We start from the raw sequence: 18629 nt of genomic DNA on the forward strand, positions 1-18629 counted from the left end.
CAAACTCCAACCGACATGTTTCAGGTGGTTTGTGTGTGTGTGTGTGTGTGTATATATATATATACACAAACAAAAGTATATGGACACATCTTCAAATTAGTGGATTGGGCTAGTTCAGCCACCTGTTCCTGACAGGTGTATAAAATCGAGCCCACCGCCATGCAATCTCAATTCGCAAACATTGCCAGTAGAATGGCCTTACTGAAGAGCTCAGTGACTTTCAACGTGGCATAGTCATAGATGCCACCTTTCCAACAAGTTAGTTCGTCAAATTTCTGCCCTGCTAGAGTTGCCACGGTCAACTAAGTGCTGTTATTGTGAAGTGGAAATGTCTAGGAGCAACAACTGCTCAGGCGTGAAGTGGTAGGCCACACAAGCTCACACAACGGGCCGCCGAGAGCTGAAGCATGTAGCGCGAACAAATCGTCTGTCCTCAGTTGCAACACTCACCACAGTTCCAAAATGCCTCTGGAAGCTAGGTCAGCACAAGAACTGTTCGTCAGGAGCTTCATGAAATGGGTTTCCATGGCTGAGCAGCTGCACACAAGTTTAAGATTACAATGTTCAATGCCAAGTGTTGGCTGGTGTGGTGTAAAGCTCGCGTTAAACCATTTGGCAGTCTGATGGACTAATCTGGGTTTGGCGGATACAAGGAAAATGCTACCTGAAGTTTGGTGGTAGAGTAATGGTCTGGGCCTGCTTTTCATGGTTCGGGCTAGGCCCCTTAGTTCCAGTGAAGGGAAATCTTTACCCTACAGCATACAATGACATTCTAGACGATTCTGTGCTTCCAACTTTGTGGCAACAGTTTGGGGAAGGCCCTTTCCTGTTTCAGCATGACAGTGCCCTGTGCTCAAAGCGAGGTCCATAATGAAATAGTTTGAGATGGGTGTGGAAGAACTGGACTGGCCTGCACTGACCTCAATCCCACCGAACACCTATGGGATGAATTGGAACGCAGACTGCGAGCAAGGCCTAATCGGCCAAAATCAGTGCCCGACCTCACTAATGCTCTTGGCTGAATGGAAGCAAGTCCCTGCAGCAATGTTCCAACATCTAGGGGAAAGCCTTCCCAGAAGAGTGGAGGCTGTTACAGCAGCAAAGGGGGACCAAATCCATATTAATGTCCATGATTTTGGAATGAGAGGTTTGACGAGCAGGTGTCCACATACTTTTAGTCATGTAGTGTATATTTCAGTGGGTTGGAAGTCATGCTCTAATATTGAGAAATGCAGAACAACCCCACTATATGAGCTCAGAATAATTGCAGTGTCCGAGGATCACTGACGAAAGTGCTGCTCTGAACGCTCAGATGTGTTTTGCGGTGACGCTTCTCGAGTATTTTCGGTGAGCCGACTCATTTGGCTCCGTCACGTAAAAGAAACGGCTCATTTGGACCCCAAACGGCTCTTTGTTAAAAATGCTTGAAGGGAAATGTCACTTTCTTGTATTTTATTATTTAACTTCAGATTCATCTTCAGCACCACCTCAACATATGTGAAAATGGCAGCACGTTTCTATGTTTAATGGATAAAGAGAGGAAGGTAAGCGTTTCCAGTGACATCATTGATGTGCGTCATGATTTTAACCAATTATGAGTAGGTGGTGCCGCCTAATTGTCTAATTGGTTAATTTTATAGGAAAATGTGTTTCCAGTCTTTTTGACTGAAAAACATATAAATGCTCTGTTTTCATATTTGTTAGGGTGGTGCTGGAGATGATGAATATGAAGTTGAACATTTTAGAAATGTAAAACTAGAACCAGTGAAAAAATAGCACATTTCCAATTTAAGCCCAAAAGGTAGGCAACCATTATGTCAAATCAGGAAATGCACCTCAAAATAAATGTTTATCTGGCTGGATTATTAGATGGCACAGAATTTATTTTTGCATGGACCCAATTGACACGCCCACTTTGTTTCTGCAGGGAAGATTAACCCTCTTTAGATAATTATTTAGATAATTATTTTGTAATTTATCTGCAAAAAAAAAAGCAGTAGCAACACCAGGATCCACAGGGCCAAGGTGTCCACATGGAAAAAAGCAGCAGCGGACATTTCTGAATTCTTAACCAACGCGCCTTTACATTCATGAGAGTATCAATTTGTCACTTTTTCTGAGGCTATATGATGTATTGTTCAGTAGATTTACTATGTAACATTCATTTTACTTGTTTTTATCTCATGATTTATTTGATATGCTATCAGATTGCCGGGGGGTTACAAAAAAATATCTAAATGTGTTGAATGAATACAATGAATTTAAATAATAACTTGATGTAAATAACCAAACCTGTAGTTGTATTTAAATCAGGGAGCCAAATAAACGGCTGTTTCACCGATGCGATTCGGTTCCCGACGTTCACCAAAAAGATCCGTTTGTTCGGGAACTACCCATCACTACTGTCATCTGAGAGCCGGGGGGGAGGAAGAAAGATGGAAGGGAACAGAGACGAAGCAGAAAAATGTATAAATATAGCCACTAAATCTCTTGAAGCAGGAGACAAAGACAAGGCGGTGAAATTCTTAAACAAAGCAGAGAAGCTCTATCCAACCTACAAAGCGAAAGGTAAATATCTACGTTACTATATTTCAGTTCATTAGCCACGTTAGCTAGCCCGTTACACATTAAACACCGATTTAAAATACGATTTGGCAACTTACCTTGGAATATTGTCACTTGCAGTGCACGGATAATACGTAAACGAATAAATTATGAAATGGTTAAGTAACGTCATTAACGCTTTAAACTACCCAGGGCAAAGGAAGAAGTGACGTTTCTTTAAATTGCTAACTAGCATGCTAACAGTATGTATACTATGTCGCTAACTAGTTGACGTTAGCCATTTCTTAGCCCATTTTGTTGATTTAAGGTTGACACCATCCACTTAAATGTCTCAATTGACAAGTTGTTTCATTTTATAGTTCTGGTTTGGCTCAGTGACGAATGTGGACTGGCTATGCTAACTAGGCAATTGGCAAAGCTATTGCTAACTATAATTTACAAACTTTAGCTAACCTATATGAGCTAGCTAAATGTTGGATTGCCAACAAGTTCAGTTTTGTATTATGTGGTCAGTGGAGCCAAGTTCCCAGTCTGGGATGTTATCTCCCCACATGTATGGTCTTTCTCTTTCGCAATAACAAGGTCAACTGACTAAGCAAGTGATGCCTATGCACCAGTAAGTTAGCCAGCTAGGGGTTGTCTCCAGTGTCCTCATGACAGAAATGTAATTTTTAAATTGGTATCAATGTAGGCCTGATACTAGCTTAGTAAGGGACTTGGCTAACCAGCCGGACACAAGCCATGCCTGGCTGTGGTTATATTGATGTATGATGGTGATCCAGCAGCTACCTCGGGCCATAATCAATTGATCTGCTTATTGCTCTCAGCTGCCGTGATGTTTTGTAATTCATTGCTTTGTCTGTTGAAAAGTGTTTTTGTCTGTAAACAGACACTTACGTTTGAGTGAATCGTGTGCTTGCAATTGGCTGCTTGCATTATGGTCAATTGTGATTGGTAGCTGGCAGGCTGCACATTTTAAAAAGCTTCTGAAATGGTCAATACTAGTATGTCAGGCAGAAGGAGACATATTTACCTTGTTATGAAGGTAAATGGCAATTTCCACAGCAGCCATATATAATAGAACACATTATATTAGCTGAACAGTTGGCTATGTCACAGTTGACCGCAATTATTCCTCATGTTGGCTTAACTCTCACATCATGCAGTTAAACATGACCATTCACTAGGCACATTTAGTTGTAGTGAATACTCAAGGTTTGGTTAAATTGTGGTATTTATAATGGTCACCAAGGAGATGGCTATAGCAGCCTATTCACCTCACTCAAATCAATGTTTATTTGGTCATGTCCATTGGATACAGCAGGTGCAAACAGTACAGTGAAATGCTTACTTGCAAGCTCTTCCTCACCAATGCCTTATTCAATATCAAAAATGGAAAGAAATAGAAAAGTGGCTCTCTCACATTCTCAGCAGAAGTTCTGTTTTTGGAAATGGAGGTAATGTGGCTCGTGCAGGATGAGGTTAGCAAGATGAACAGGCTTGTCCACCTCAATCCCTTAATTGAATGATTGACCCAGAGCTGAGGGAACAATGGTAGCGCATTAGCCAGGGCTAAGCTGGGGCCACGGTAAGGTCTGATAGGGCAGTGGGCCAGGGAGAACCAAATCATCATATTCACCTTTTAAATTTCAGTTATTTATTTGATTAAATCGCATCAAGAAAGAATAGTTGGATTCTGAGGATTCAAGAAGATTGCATCTTGATTGAAGAAAAACAGCCACCCTCTTCAGTTCAGTGTCATGCAATAATACATTTACTACTTCAGCCATTAAGATGAGTATCTTTCCGGACATGTCAGTGTTCTCACTCTGGTGTGTATCCAACATAGTGTTCAGTTACCTGTGTAAACCTTCACATGAATTGCAGAGCTGTATTGCACAGTCTGGGTGCTGCCAGAGAGAACAGCGATGCACTGGGCACTATACTCAGGCTGTTGCTTAGGCTGCTGCTGCAGTGGTCATGGGTAGACTGACACAGAGAGCTGCTTTGTGTCATTGGAAAAGCTTAGCACATTCTCATTGAGCAACCAGAGCTGGATATAATCGCCTGCGGCTCTCGTGGAAGCATGACCAGATCTCCACTACAGCTCGTCTATGGAAGCCAACTGGATGCTGGGAACAATGTAACCTTAGTTTCTGTGTGTGAACCGCTGATGTTCCCTTGCATGGTGGTCTAACTTTCAAGAGCCTAGTGTTTCTCCCTGTAAGATTGAGTGCCAGTTTCCCGGAACCAGATTAAGGCTAGTCCTTGACTAAAAAAACACTTTCGATTGAAAATGAGAATGCTTTTTAGTCGAGGACCCGTCTTAATCTGGTTCTGTGAAATTTGCCCCTTTGAGTTCTTTGAAGTGCTTAGCTTTCTCTCTTTCTGAATGTGCCACGTCATGCTTTGTTCTTTCTTCTCCCTCTCATCTCTCTCTTCCCTCCTAGCCTTGTTGGACACCTTGACGAGGAACGGTAGCTCTGCGGGGAATGGCGGGCACTGCAGACAGCGTACTACAGACAGCTCCTCAGAGAGCACCAAGGCCCGGGCTGGTGGGCAGGACCAGGAGGCCGGAGGAGGCGAGCCCAGCACCAAGGGCTTCACCAAGGACCAGGTGGAGGGAGTGCAGAGGTGAGCAGGAGGCTTTTGACTTATTTTCCACTTGATTGCTCACTCCTGTAATCTGTTTGGGATTGGCTATCTGTTTGTAAAATCTCTGTTCCTCTCTCTTGTCCTCCGCCCTCCCTGACGGCCGTATGGTACGGTCCTCTGTCCCACTTCTCATGTGTGCAGCAGGCAGGCCTGTGTGTGTAGTTGTGTTGCTTCACTCTGGTGCATTCTCATGTGGCGATTAGGGAGGGAGGGCCACTTTCAGCCTGGTTGGGGTTGTGGGTATCACTCGACCCTGAGTTTTTGTAATCAATGGGTATTTAGTGGGTTTTTATTTTCGTTTGGGTACCTGTTAAGATGAGGAAATGGTGGATTGTAAATTCCCTTACTCACCTGAATTTCCTGTTGCATGTGTGTACAATAGATCATAAGTTACATTTTTTTTATAACCTGATGGTGGTTCTTCCCACAACAGGAAATTGATAATGATCTGTCACGTGAGCATGCTCTAACACAAATCAGAGGTATTTTAGATGAAACTTAAAGTATATCCTTCGCACCAAAAATAACTAACCCACTTACTCGGTGTCATTCTGTCTCAATCGAGGGACCATTAGTCAATGCTTTATGCTTGACATTCTGACAGTAGCTAACCCTTACTAGCCTAATCCCCTAGTCTTTTACCATGGTAAGACCCACATGCCTTACGCCTGGGCTCTGAAATCCATGTCCTCTCAAACCCTTTTACTAGCCTGTGGATCAGGAGTCTCCAACCTTTCCTAGCATGAGAGCTACTTAAAAAGAATCAACATCGCAAGGTGCATTTTATTTTCGAGCTATCAAATGGGCACATTCTTCTCTCCCCTGCAACTCTTCCCAGGTCCTTAGTGTACAAGAGAAAGTTGTCTTCCATGTTTTCTGTCAATATATCTGGTAAAATAATTAAGCAATAAGGGCCGAGGAGGTGTGGTATATGGCCAATGTACCATGGCTAAGGGCTGTTCTTAGCACGACGCAACGTGGAGTGCCTGGACACAGCCCTTAGCCGTGGTATATTGGCCATATACCACAAACCCCCGAGGTGCCTTATTGCTATTATAAACTGGTTACCAATGTAATTATAACAGTAAAAATGAATGTTTTTGTATACTTTCTGATATACCACGGCTTTCAGTCAATCAGCATTCAGGGCTCAAACCACCCAGTTTATAATGGTTAATAAACAACTAAGGGGGGCCTTATAAAATCAGCGATTTCGCCCGCAAAATATATTGACCATTTTCCCCAAATTATGTTCTGTTCAATTTTTCACTTTTAAAATGACTATTGTTCATAGAGAACCAACGGAATGGGATGTTCTGAGTCCATGTCAATGCTTAAATCACATCACAAGACAAGTAAAACAATTATCATTGTAATTGCGCGTCTGGCACTTTAATTATGCATCTAGTGATTGAGGAATATGCCATGCTATGATGTGCCGGTCTAGCGATGGTTCTGTACTGCTCATTTCATGGCAAAGTTTGCAAATGACAAATAATAGATACAAATGATATACTTACTCATGATATACTTTTGATTTGAACGTGTAGATAGGTAGCCTACAAAACTAAAACTCATTCATTTATGGATCAAGCCTTAGCAGATTCTGAACTTTGCCGTTAACATTTAAGTGAAGGTTTTGGGGACAGTATTTATGGCAACCCACAAGACAGTTATGACATCAGCTGGCTACACACGGAGTGATAAACGCACGCACCACACAGACACACAGGCAATATTGCTGGAAATTAATGGGCAGATATTGTCTTATTTAAAAAAAAAAAAAAATAGTGGATAATCAGTAGTGCCAAAAGTGGATATTCAGGGGTGGGATAATGTTGCGTTGATTAGATAGTAGCTGGGAGTTTACGGTGTCTGATACTTGCGAGATTTGTTTGACAGTTTGCGGTGGAACACGTGAAAATTGCATGTACTTCCAGAATTGTTTGGCGAGTTACTCGTAGGTGGGCTGCGAGCCACTGGTAGGTAGCCCACTATAGACCTGTTGGAGACCCCTGCTGTGGATTATATAAAGTCAAGTGATGTCAAACAATCCATTGTGTCCAGATGACCATCCTGGTTTAAAGCCGTGGTATTCAAAGTCTGGGTCAGTGTAGTCGCCCAAAATAAACTTTTTATTTTTTCTACGGGGGACTAACAATTAAAAGAGTACAGATTATTGTATGGGACAATATACAAATGTTGCTGAGAATCATTTGAAAAATACAATTTTACTGAGTAAATGTACGTATTGGGTTCTTTTCATTTTTGAAAAGAGATGAGAAGGCTATGAATTGGAAGGTTATTTGTTGATGTAAAAATGAGATTTTCCAGATTTTAAGGCTGTCGTTAGATTTGGGGGGGGGTCGTGAGAAATGTTAAGATGGGCTATGGTTTAAATGCCAGGATGTTATACTCATTTCGGCTCATCTAGTAGCATTCGATGCACACTTTTCCACTATACATTGGAAGAGGTGGGCAGCAAGTGATTGGCTACTTGAAGAGAACTAGGGCCTAACAAAGCTACTTAATTGGGAAGATGCTAAATAGCAAAGCTTCTGCGTGGTGTTCAAATGTAGGCTAAGTAGTGTTTGTTCTCCTTAAAATGATCACGAGTATTGCATCGTAGGCTTCATCTTTGAAAACGGAAGTGTTTTTTTTCTTTTTGGGGGAGGGGGGGTGGAATTCTCAGTCTTCTCAGTTTCTTGTTCTCTTGGCCATCGTTAGCGCTTTTTAAACAAAATAATAAACCATCTTTTGATTTGTCAGTGTGTTTGCACTAGGGACTCGGGATGTGGCTGCGTTATTGTCATCTTAATCAGGCCTTTTGATTCGAACATAGATCGGTAGCCTAGCCTACAAAACTACAACTATTGAATTTATGGATCAAGCCTTAGAAGTCATTCTGATCTTGTTCCCGATGATCAGGGCTTTAGCTTATGTTGCTGTCCAGCGGTTCTGAATTTGCGATACACCCGACTGTTTTTTTTATTTTTTCTGTTCTATAGTCTTGATTTGAACATGTTGAGTTCTTGTGTGTGTACTATGCTATTTAATTTAATTTATATATGCTACAGCACTTTGATTTCACTAAAATATTTAGAAATTGAACCGAACGATCGGTTTCTGTCTTCAGTCCTTTTTAAATGAGAGATGGCTATATCATATGTCAAACTCATTCCATGGAGGGTCGAGTGACAGGGTTTTCGCTTCTCCCTTTGACTTGATTAATTAATGTCAGTGATTAGTAAGGAACTCTCCTCACCTGGTTGTCCAGGTCTTAATTCAACAGAAAAAATAAAAACCAGCAGACACTAGGCTATAAATGGAATGAGTTATACACCACTGGGCTATATGGTCTACTGCGGTATAGGTTGAATGTGATAGGCCTACTGAGGCTGGTTATAGAGAGACTATAACTCCATTCCTGATTAGAGAAATGAATCAAATTGGAAATGAGCTATTATCAGGCTGGTTAATGTGATGCATTTCTGTTGAATTTGGAAAAATCCACCTGCATGCAGCCCCACCCTCTCGGCCAATCAGTAGCCGCTACTGTGTTGCGGCCGTGGCACACTGCACACTTTTTACTGAACGGTACGTGCTAAATAGTATGTAGTTAGCTAGTATGGGTCTTTGGACACTGATTGTTGTTGGACCCCGAGTCATACCAACCGTGGTGGATTCCGTGGGGGGGTTCTAGAATGATCTCCCTTGAGAGTTTTTGTTTAACACCTTTCTGTGTCACTGTTGCATCATTGCAGTCCCCATAGGCCAGGGTAGGTGACTGGGACTAGGAGCTCTGAGCGACTGATGTCCCTGGTGAACAGAAGTGCTGCTAATAATGGGCAGAGTGTAGCCTAGGCCTCCACCACCTTCCCCTAGCGAGGTCGTCTGATGGTAGTTAGATGGTTCTATTGGGCTCCAAGTTTTCTCTAGCATCTTTGTTTCCTTAATTAACCCTGCAGTTGACCTACAGGATCACTCATAATCCCCCAGTCCAGTGTGTTGTACTCGGAGGGGGGTGTAAAACTTCTCTACTGTACTATGAGCCAGCCAACAACACACTTATGTAGGGAAGGCTGCTGTTGAAACAATTACTCAGCTCAACATTTTGGAGTTGGGTTTGAAGTTGAAGCCTGCGGAATATTTGCAGTGTTTGCTGAGCTAATGACAGCAGACGGGTTGTCTGTGTATTTGTATGCGAGTCTTTCATGGCAGAGCTGTTTGGGTGGCTTGTTGTGGTCGGCTTTGCGCCATTGGTGGTGTGTGGGGACCGTTAATCAGCTGCTCAATGAGGACACTGCGGTGTTCTACACACCATGCTATCGCTATGGGAACCTCGGACTCGGCAAGGTGCCCATAAGGCCAGTGAGAGAGGGGAAGGGAGAGGGACTGAGAGAGTGAGACAAAAGAGAGCTGTGACACCTCGTTATGGCAACACTCACATGATGTTGGTCAGGCCTACCAAGCACTTAGTCCCATTGTGAAGAGCGTAAGACTGTATGTTTTCTAAGATGCTGTGTTTATATGTTTAGAGACTAACCTGTCATTTTTGTTAAACCCTACGCTGCATGTAGGCCTGTTTTAACCTCAATTGAAAAGTACACAGTGACATCAGCATATATTTGATTATTCTAATTGAATGTTAATGTAACAGTCTGGCAGGTATCTCAGGTGGTTCTCCTTGGAGACTGGAGGCAATCTCTCTTCTGCATGTCATGCAATCAACTCTGTGTATTGCGTTTGAACTCTCCTGCTCTGTTCTGCCACCAATGTTGACTTGCCCTCTTGTGGTTTCAAATGGTACTCCAGCAGCACAGTTTTCTAAACCCAGAGGCGCAACAAGACTTCTGGGAACACTTGCGAAACAGACCAACAGACCAGAAGTGAAAATTCTTCACTTGGATGTTAATTTTCTCTAAATCTAAAGGCACAACCTAGATACTTTCCAAATACTAGTACTTGAAGCAAAAAAGATCCGTTAGAGGTTTTTTGTCTTGCTTTTGGGCCAAATGTGATCTGTGCTACAACCCTCATGATGAATCAGATCTACTGCATTGTAATAAACTAGGTTTATATCTGTTTCCTGGTCATGTGTAACATTGCCCTGATGAATCACTCACTGTAATCTCTCTTCTTAAAGGATAAAGCAGTGTAAGGACTACTAGTACCATTGTAATAAACTCTCCCTCCAGGATAAAGCAGTGTAAGGACTACTAGTACCATTGTAATAAACTCTCCCTCCAGGATAAAGCGGTGTAAGGACTACTAGTACCATTGTAATAAACTCTCCCTCCAGGATAAAGCAGTGTAAGGACTACTAGTACCATTGTAATAAACTCTCCCTCCAGGATAAAGCGGTGTAAGGATTACTATGAAGTCCTGGGCACCAGTAAGGAGGCCAATGAGGAGGAGCTGAAGAAAGCCTACAGGAAACTAGCACTCAAGTTCCACCCAGACAAAAACCAAGCCCCCGGAGCTACAGAGGCCTTCAAAAGTAAGTTTCACATGCATTGTTTCTGTGTTCGGTGCCAATCACATTTATTTGGCTGTAATGTAGACTACAGGTCTTCACGGATCCACCTGTAACTGATTTCGGGACCCGGGAGAGTCCGGAACCAGAATTCTAAATAATGTCACAGGTCTGGGTTGGATCTGATATGATTGACACAGGACTCGGGTATGTGTAATTTTAACCGACTTGTCCGGAAGGTACAAATCCGAACACGACTGCTGCAGTAGAGGGAGAGAAATTGTATAATTTATGCTGCTGCTCTTGTTTTCACGAGTGGCGAGTGTAGGTTGTTGGCCAATCATTAGTCATCAGTGGCAATGGGCTACACCCATCGAGCCTTACTCCATGTGTGGCAAAAGTTAGGAGATATCTAATCAGTGGAAGACGGAATTAAAATAACGGCGTTAAAGGAGAAGAATGGGCTACAACAACCAATAGGCAGGCAGGCTGCTACTTATCTGAACAGTTTGTAACTGTAAGATCAGGAAGTGTATGCACTGCAGCCTCAGCCTAGCTTCTCCCGGTTTGATGCAGTCTAGACAGGCACTACGTACTCGTGTTTGATGATAAATAACCGAGCTATGGCAGCTGTTAGTCTACTATAGCGCCAGTCAGCTTGGTTGGTTGCTGTCTCTCCCTCCCTCTCCCGCCTGCTAGAACGGTCTCACTCACTCGGCTCTGGTTAATAAAGTAGCTTTAAAAAATGACTTCTTCTGCTTCCCTCACCGTTTGCAGATCAGTGTAAAATGGGCATCGGATCCGAGCCAATATCTCCTTTTTCGCTCGCGTAATGTCACACTTATTGACACGAGTGTGTGGTTCTAACAGAGATCGGCAACGCCTACGCCGTGCTTAGCAACCCAGACAAGAGAAAGCAGTATGACCTCACGGGGGCGGAGGAGCCTACCAGCCCTGGCCACGCCCACAGCCAAGGGTTTGACTTCCACCGGGGCTTCGAGGCCGACATCACTCCCGAGGACCTCTTCAACATGTTCTTCGGAGGAGGATTCCCCTCTTGTAAGAGACACGCATACATTTTGAAGTTACTTTCATCAAGTGGTTTGTTTGTCTCAATGTTTAATAAACAAGTCTTAATTCATTACATCAATTAAATACAATTGTCTTGCTCAAACATGAATGTTTATAAAAGGAGTGTTGTATTGCAAGTCTTCGCCGAGTCACTAACAGGGTACCTCCTCTCCACAGCGGCTGCCCACACGTTCACCAACGGCAGGACGCGATACAGCCAGCAGACGGACCAAAGACGGGAGAGAGCAGAGGAGAGGGGAGAGGTATGCATGTCTGGCATCTACACTGCCAGATGTATACTGTGACTGTCAATATAATACCTAGTGAGTCTGGGATAACTTCAGGCCAGGCTTCCCTAGCAGACCCCCCTCTACGAGCTATGGGAGTCTCGGCAGTGTATTGCAGGCTCTGTTTTTAGTGAAGGACACAGCTGTTCCAGCCTTGACTGGGATGAGCTCTAGTTAATTTCGGTGTGCTCCATAGTAAAGCAGGAAAAGTGCAAAGTCACTAACAGGACAGTACATGTCTTAACATATTAAATAGTAATATATGCCATTTAGCTGACTCTTTTGTCCCAAGCAGCTTATTCATTTGTGCATATATTTTACCTATGGGTGGTCCCGGGAATCAAACGACTTATCCTGCCGTTGCAAGCGCTATGCTCTACCACCTGAGCTGCAGGACAAAATTAGTGTATGTTTAGTGATTTTTGTAATCTGTTGTCCAGGGAGGGTTCTCCATGTTTATCCAGCTGATACCCATCGTTGTACTGATCCTGGTGTCCATCTTGAGCCAACTGATGGTGTCTACTCCCCCCTACAGCCTCTACTCCAGACTGTACGTGTACACACACACACACACACACTGGGGTCGTGCTCAGTATGGCGCACTGTTTTGCAACAGAAAATGAAAATCTGTGTTCCTATTGGATACATCATGCATTTAGGTGGTACCACTCTGTTTCAAAACGTTTTCTCCCACCTGAACACGACCCAAGCCTATTATTCTGTACCTCTGCTCCACATGCTCGGTGCTGAAAAATACTGTCAAATGGTGACATGGTAGGTGTATGTAATGGACACACCTACCAGTAAACTACTGAAGCATTTATTGTGTGCTTTTGATCATTCCCATTGCCTCCTCTCTTCACCTGGTATAAAGATAGGATGCATAAAAAGAGCTGTAGATCGAGCTGTTTTCAGAACAGCCATATGTAACCTGATGCCTGTCCTCCGTCCTCTCCAGGTCCACGGGGCAGACGGTTAAACGGCAGACGGAGAACCTGCATGTAGATTACTACGTCAACAGAGACTTCAAGACAGAGTACAAGGGCTCCAATCTGCAGAAGATCGAGAAGAACGTGGAGGAGGACTACGTGTCTTATGTCAGAAACAACTGCTGGAAGGAGAGGCAGACGAGTAGGTGTCCATCATGTCTCTCTTAGTTGTTCATACCGTTTCTGTACCATACCAGGTATTACCAGAAGTATTACAACAATTTAGGCAACAGGGATCTTGATCCAGGAGGAGATTGAATGTCTCTGCTGTAATCTAGCCACGTAGCTAGCAAGTTAGAAAACCAAATGCATAGCTGGAGCTCTGAGCTGGATATAATTTTACACAGATTTCTTATAGTTATAAGCAGTGGCGTAGCATGCAGCTCCTGCAGGGTATAATTACAGTGAGGACTTCAATCAAATTAGCCCCATGTGAAGCAATACAAGTACCCCTACAAACACGCATTCATTTCTTTCTATTTTGTGACGAAAGCATTCCCTCGAAGTAGCTTAGTGTGACATGGTTGATAGTGACTGACTCTTCTGTTCATCTCCCCCTTCTTTCTCAGAAACGGACTTGCTGTACGCTGCTAAGGTCTACAGGGACGACCGCCTGCGTAAGAAGGCTGAGCTGATGACCATGGATAACTGCAAGGAGCTGGACAGACTAAATGACCTGTTCAGGGGGGGCTGAGCCCGCCTGACGCCGCAGGCTCCCACAGGACGCTTTTAAAAGATATATATATATATATATATGTATGTAAATGTTTTTTTTTTTAAGGAAAAACCATGGAGATTAAAAGGAGGAAAAATATAAAAAGTGATTAGCCTTACTGTTGAAGTTGTAAGTTGTCCCCATCCCTCCCCCAGTAGCCATCTTTCCATCCTCCTCACCACCCCCTCCTCCCTGGGAACTGCCTTGCTGCATCTCAATGAACCAACTGAAGAATAGACCAACCTCTTTCTCGTCTCTTTGCTTGTCCTTTTTGTGTTTTTTGGAAATAAGAACCCACTCTGGGAATGAACACTGACTGTAAAAGCAGAAGGCTTTGTGGTGGTGCCTCTTGAGTATTGAAGCGCCAAGCATTCTGCTGTAACAAGCAAATCACAATCTTCTTCACTCTAGATAACTACTTCACCTGCTTGACTTAAAACAAGACTTTTAGGCTCATCTGGAGATGCTGCCCTCCTTCCAATCCATACATTAGCAGTGCTAGTATTGTGAGGAACCCAGAGAATGCTTCCTAGCTACCACGGTGGAACCTACAGTGGAACCTTGTGTGGAGTTCCATGGACCTTGAAGTTCATTCCGCAGATGAAGAAATGGCCACGGTCTCACTTGAACTTTTTTGGCCTGGGGAAAAAATGTGAAGTTGGAACCATAATCTTCATCAATTGCTGTACATTTTTCATTTTGAATGTTTGAAAATTTATGGAGTTATTTAAGTATGAAAAACAAGGGTTTTCTTCATTGCTCGAATTAATCATTTGAATAAACAATAAATTATTACCAGAAGCAGTTTTGATTTGTTTCGAGCACAAGAGCTTGTGTGTATGAAGCAGATGGTAGGGCAGGTTAAACACCCTTTTAAAATGTGTTAATAATACTCAGACTGTAGGCCTATTCCCTCCACATAATATTCTCCCTGGCATACAGATCCATTACTCTATTCATTTCTATACAGTCTCACTTTTGTTTTGCAGGAAGCCTTATTCTCAACCTAGTATGGCCTCACCATATTTATGAGGCTTGTAAAAGATGTGTTGAGGTGGATTTGTATGGCCTCATGCTCCAGCTTGGTACCCAAACAGGTCGGTACTGTGATTCATAAAACTGCAATGCAACTGAACAAGTCTACTAGAAAGGTGCTTTGCTGTTTTTCCTGGAAGTCCACGAGAATTGTAGTGGTGTTTCTGAAAAATACATAGTGTAGAGGCCTACAGTGATTATCACTTGTATTGATTAATATCAGTGGTGGGAAAAGTACTCCATTGTAATACTTGAGTAAAAGGAAAGATACCTTAATAGAAAATTACAAAAGTAAGTCACCCAGTAAAATACAAAGTATTTGGTTTTAAATGTATCAAAAGTCATTGGAACTGCTGAAATGTACTTAAGTAGTAATAGTATAAACCAGAATCAAATGCTGTATATTAAGCAAACCAGAAGGCCCGATTTTCTTGCTTTGCTCAGACATAATTTTCAACGGAAGCATTTGTGTTTAGTGAGTCTGCCAGATCAGAAGCAGTAGGGATGACCAGGGATGTTCTCTTGATGTGTACTTTTGGGTGTCACGGAAAATGTATGGAGTAAAAAGTACATTATTTTCTTTAGAAATGTCGTAAATGTTGGCAAAAATATAAATGGTAAAGTACAGATACCCCTCCAAAAAACTACTGATTAATATTGCCTTAAAACAGAAAGCAAGACAATTTCTCAGTAAAAATCAAATCAGTCATGAATATACATTTGTTCGTGGCATGCATGAACTTTGAACATATGTGGGCGTTGAGTGACCACGTGTACTGTAAGTGCAAACGTATCTATTGTCACTGATAGGCTTGTTGCTGTCACGTGACTAATCCCATAACCTGGAAAGGGAATTGTACGACAGGCGATTTGTTGACATCGACTAGGACCTATAGTGTAACATTTGGGAAAGTGTGAAATGATTTTCTACCGACGTTTGGTGCAGTCATTTAACTTTGGATTCACATGCCGACCAATTGCAACTATTTTCTATCATCCGGTGCTGTCATCATGCATCATAACACTTGCATCCCGGTTTTTCTCGTTGGCTTACTATCTTTCTATGTATTTCTGAGCTGTGTGTCTTCATGTAGTAAGGAACCTGAAACACCGGACTGGCGAATGACTTTAAAAACCATTCGCAATGGGATCCATAACATTGACAAATACCTCAACGTTGCTCTGGACTTATTTGGAGGACAAGATGGACTGTGTCACTATGAATGCAGCGATGGTAAGGTCTCTCTCAGGCCACACACACGGTCAATACTTGTTGGTAATGGAAACAAAACATGGCCATAACTACTTAGCTTATTATGCAGACAAGCCATTTATTAAAAAGCTCAGTTGAAAGTGATTATGTTCCACAAACAAAGCAGATAAGCACCACTGTAGCTATCTTGAGTTGTAAACCATTAAACTGGTACAGTGCCACCCCCAACCCACTCTGTAGTCTCTCTGAACAGGTTAACTCTCTCAACAAGATTAAAGAACTCTGAACACCTCTACCTTTGCTCTTTCCTTGCAGGTTACAAACCAGAACCCCGGCCTGGTTACAAACCAACCCCACCCAATGGATGTGGGTCACCCCTGTTCGGATTCCAGGTGAGTTAGTGTCATGTCTGACTTTGATCTATAGCAGTGGTCTTCCCTATTAGTCCTGTGGGGGGTGCAGTGTGTGCAGACTGTTGTCCCAGTCCAACACTAACCCACCTGATTTAGCAACTCAGGGTTTTTATGATTAACAGAGACCTGTGTTTCAGACCGTGAAGCCTACACACACTATAGTGTATTGCTATAGCTGCGGCTCTTCAGGACCAGAAATGAAGACACCCCCCCACAAAAAATAGTTTATTTTATTGTCACATACCCGGATATGTGTAGTGAAATGTGTTGTTTTACAGGGTCAGCCATAGTAGTGCAGCTCCCCTGTATGGCGACCACTGTTTTATAGGAATGTTATTAAACCTGTCATATTATATATTGCATTGAATATTTGTGAGCATTGATCTAATGTTCAACTCTTTTGTCTACTGTACAGTTTGACATCGGCATCCCGTCCTTGACCAAGTGCTGTAACCAGCACGACCGTTGCTATGACACCTGTAACCGTGATAAACACGACTGTGACAATGAGTTCCAGGAATGCCTGGAGACCATCTGTAGGAGATTACAGAAGATGTTGGGACTGGCCCAGAGTGTCCAAGGTAAGATGGAACCTGGGTTGTGTTCATTAGGGCATGCAACAGAAAACGTTTTACAACGGAACACGACAATGAGTGTTTCTTATTGTAGTTCCTGCCTGTTTCAGTCTGTTATCTTCCATGTGTTGCCTAATGAACACCACACTGATTCATGTATTGACAAGCTCCCAGTGTTGAACACAGAGCAGGACTTGACTCAAGCATTCCTCACAGTTAATTCATACTGAATGCTGCGCTCACCATTGTCAATTGTTTCACTTCACTGGTGAGTTCAGCATTCAGTCTGGTTTAACCAGGCTAACAATCTTGCTGGTGGGGAAGATCATACAACTCATCCATATTAGGGCAAGCAACAGAAAACGGGTGGTTCAAGTGCTGAATGCTGATTGGCTGAAAGCCGTGGTATATCATACCGTATACCACGGGTATGAAAAAACATTGTATTTTTAATGCACCTATTAAGTTGGTAACCAGTTTATAATAGCAATAAGTCATCTTGGGGGTTTGTGGTATATGGCCAATATACCACGGCTAAAGGCTGCATCCAGACACTCTGTGTTGTGTCGTGCATAAGAACAGCCCTTAGCCGTGGTATATTGGCCATATACCACACCCCCTCGGGCCATATTGCTTAATTATAGTACTGCAATGTTGAGGTAGCTAGCACAAGCATTTCACTGCACCTTTTATACCTGCTGTAAACTGTGCACGTGACAAATAACATTTGATATTGATTAATTTTTCTGTGTGTTTCATATGTCTGTATAACATGATCAACTCGTGTTTCCATGTCTCTCTATACAGCGTGTGAGAATACTGTGACCCTGCTGTTTGAGGCTGTCATGCACATGGGGTGTAAACCTTACATGGACAGCCAGAGAGACTCCTGCATATGCAAATTTGAAGTCAAGAGGGATCTATGAGCTGCCATCCAGAGGGGATTCTGGAATAGTCAAGCCACCAGAGAAACATTGAAGTAAAGTGCACTCGGGATAGAGCTGTGGAGGTTTCCATTGATAACAATGTGCTAAGCCTTGTGAAGGGGCCTGGATGTGCTCTCAATTAATGAACGTTGGGTGATCTGAGTTTTTAAATTGCTATTTGCTAATTTTGTAGAATTGTTCTCCTATGCAAAGGTTGTTTAGTGGTTGTTGTCATGTATGTCATTTGTTTGTTCTGCCACACATTTATATGAAGTATAAATTAAGAGAGAATATGAATGTTTTATAATAAGGTAAGAAGACATTGAAAGACAAATGTATGACTACAAGCACATAATGATACAGTGATGAGGGTAATGGCCACATTATATTGCCCAGTAAGTGTATTGTTTTGGCTACTTTTTAATGATTTATATTAAATATGTAAATAGGCTGATAAATTAATGTACACAACATGTTTACCTGTTGATGGAGTGTTGCCCCAGTGGTTATGTTGTAGTTACATAAAATGTTTGGAAAACCCCCGCTGTTCCATGCTTTTATTTTTGTTTTGTTGTTTGAGCTTTGTTGAGCTTGCCTCATTCACAGGCATGCATACGGAAACATGCATTTTGTTTTTACAGTATCCCTCTGTATAATGTCCAAAGATGTGTGTGTATATAATATACTGTGTTGATAATGGGAGAGTTCG

At 42.5% G+C, this 18629-nt stretch overlaps 2 protein-coding genes across 2 annotated transcripts; both read left to right on the forward strand.

Moving 5' to 3' along the window:
* Positions 1-2332: 2332 nt before the first annotated feature.
* On the forward strand, positions 2333-13830 carry LOC106610303 (dnaJ homolog subfamily B member 14). The gene is made up of 8 exons (XM_045722852.2): positions 2333-2568; positions 5016-5199; positions 10575-10720; positions 11567-11755; positions 11945-12030; positions 12495-12604; positions 13013-13185; positions 13613-13830. Exons 1-8 carry the CDS (start codon positions 2436-2438, stop codon positions 13735-13737), a joined length of 1146 nt encoding a protein of 381 aa, XP_045578808.2. The 5' UTR covers positions 2333-2435; the 3' UTR covers positions 13738-13830.
* A 1786-nt stretch (positions 13831-15616) lies between these two features.
* LOC106610304 (group XIIA secretory phospholipase A2) lies at positions 15617-18460 on the forward strand. Its single transcript, XM_014209584.3, has 4 exons — positions 15617-16027; positions 16322-16398; positions 16835-17000; positions 17802-18460. Exons 1-4 carry the CDS (start codon positions 15760-15762, stop codon positions 17918-17920), a joined length of 630 nt encoding a protein of 209 aa, XP_014065059.1. The 5' UTR covers positions 15617-15759; the 3' UTR covers positions 17921-18460.
* Positions 18461-18629: the final 169 nt, after the last annotated feature.

The sequence above is a fragment of the Salmo salar genome, chromosome 08 (genome assembly GCF_965601325.2).
Source record: "Salmo salar chromosome 08, fSalSal1, whole genome shotgun sequence".
NCBI classification, from domain to species: domain Eukaryota; kingdom Metazoa; phylum Chordata; class Actinopteri; order Salmoniformes; family Salmonidae; genus Salmo; species Salmo salar.

Excerpts from the sequence above, each read along its gene's own strand:
- LOC106610303 (XM_045722852.2), top strand. The coding sequence starts at position 2,436 with ATGGAAGGGAACAGAGACGAAGCAGAAAAATGTATAAATATAGCCACT. Across the intron at positions 11,756-11,944 it reads CGGAGGAGGATTCCCCTCTT|CGGCTGCCCACACGTTCACC; the intron begins GTAAGAGACACG and ends TCCTCTCCACAG. Across the intron at positions 12,031-12,494 it reads GAGCAGAGGAGAGGGGAGAG|GGAGGGTTCTCCATGTTTAT; the intron begins GTATGCATGTCT and ends TCTGTTGTCCAG.
- LOC106610304 (XM_014209584.3), top strand. The coding sequence starts at position 15,760 with ATGCCGACCAATTGCAACTATTTTCTATCATCCGGTGCTGTCATCATG. Across the intron at positions 16,399-16,834 it reads CACCCCTGTTCGGATTCCAG|TTTGACATCGGCATCCCGTC; the intron begins GTGAGTTAGTGT and ends TCTACTGTACAG. Across the intron at positions 17,001-17,801 it reads ACTGGCCCAGAGTGTCCAAG|CGTGTGAGAATACTGTGACC; the intron begins GTAAGATGGAAC and ends CTCTCTATACAG.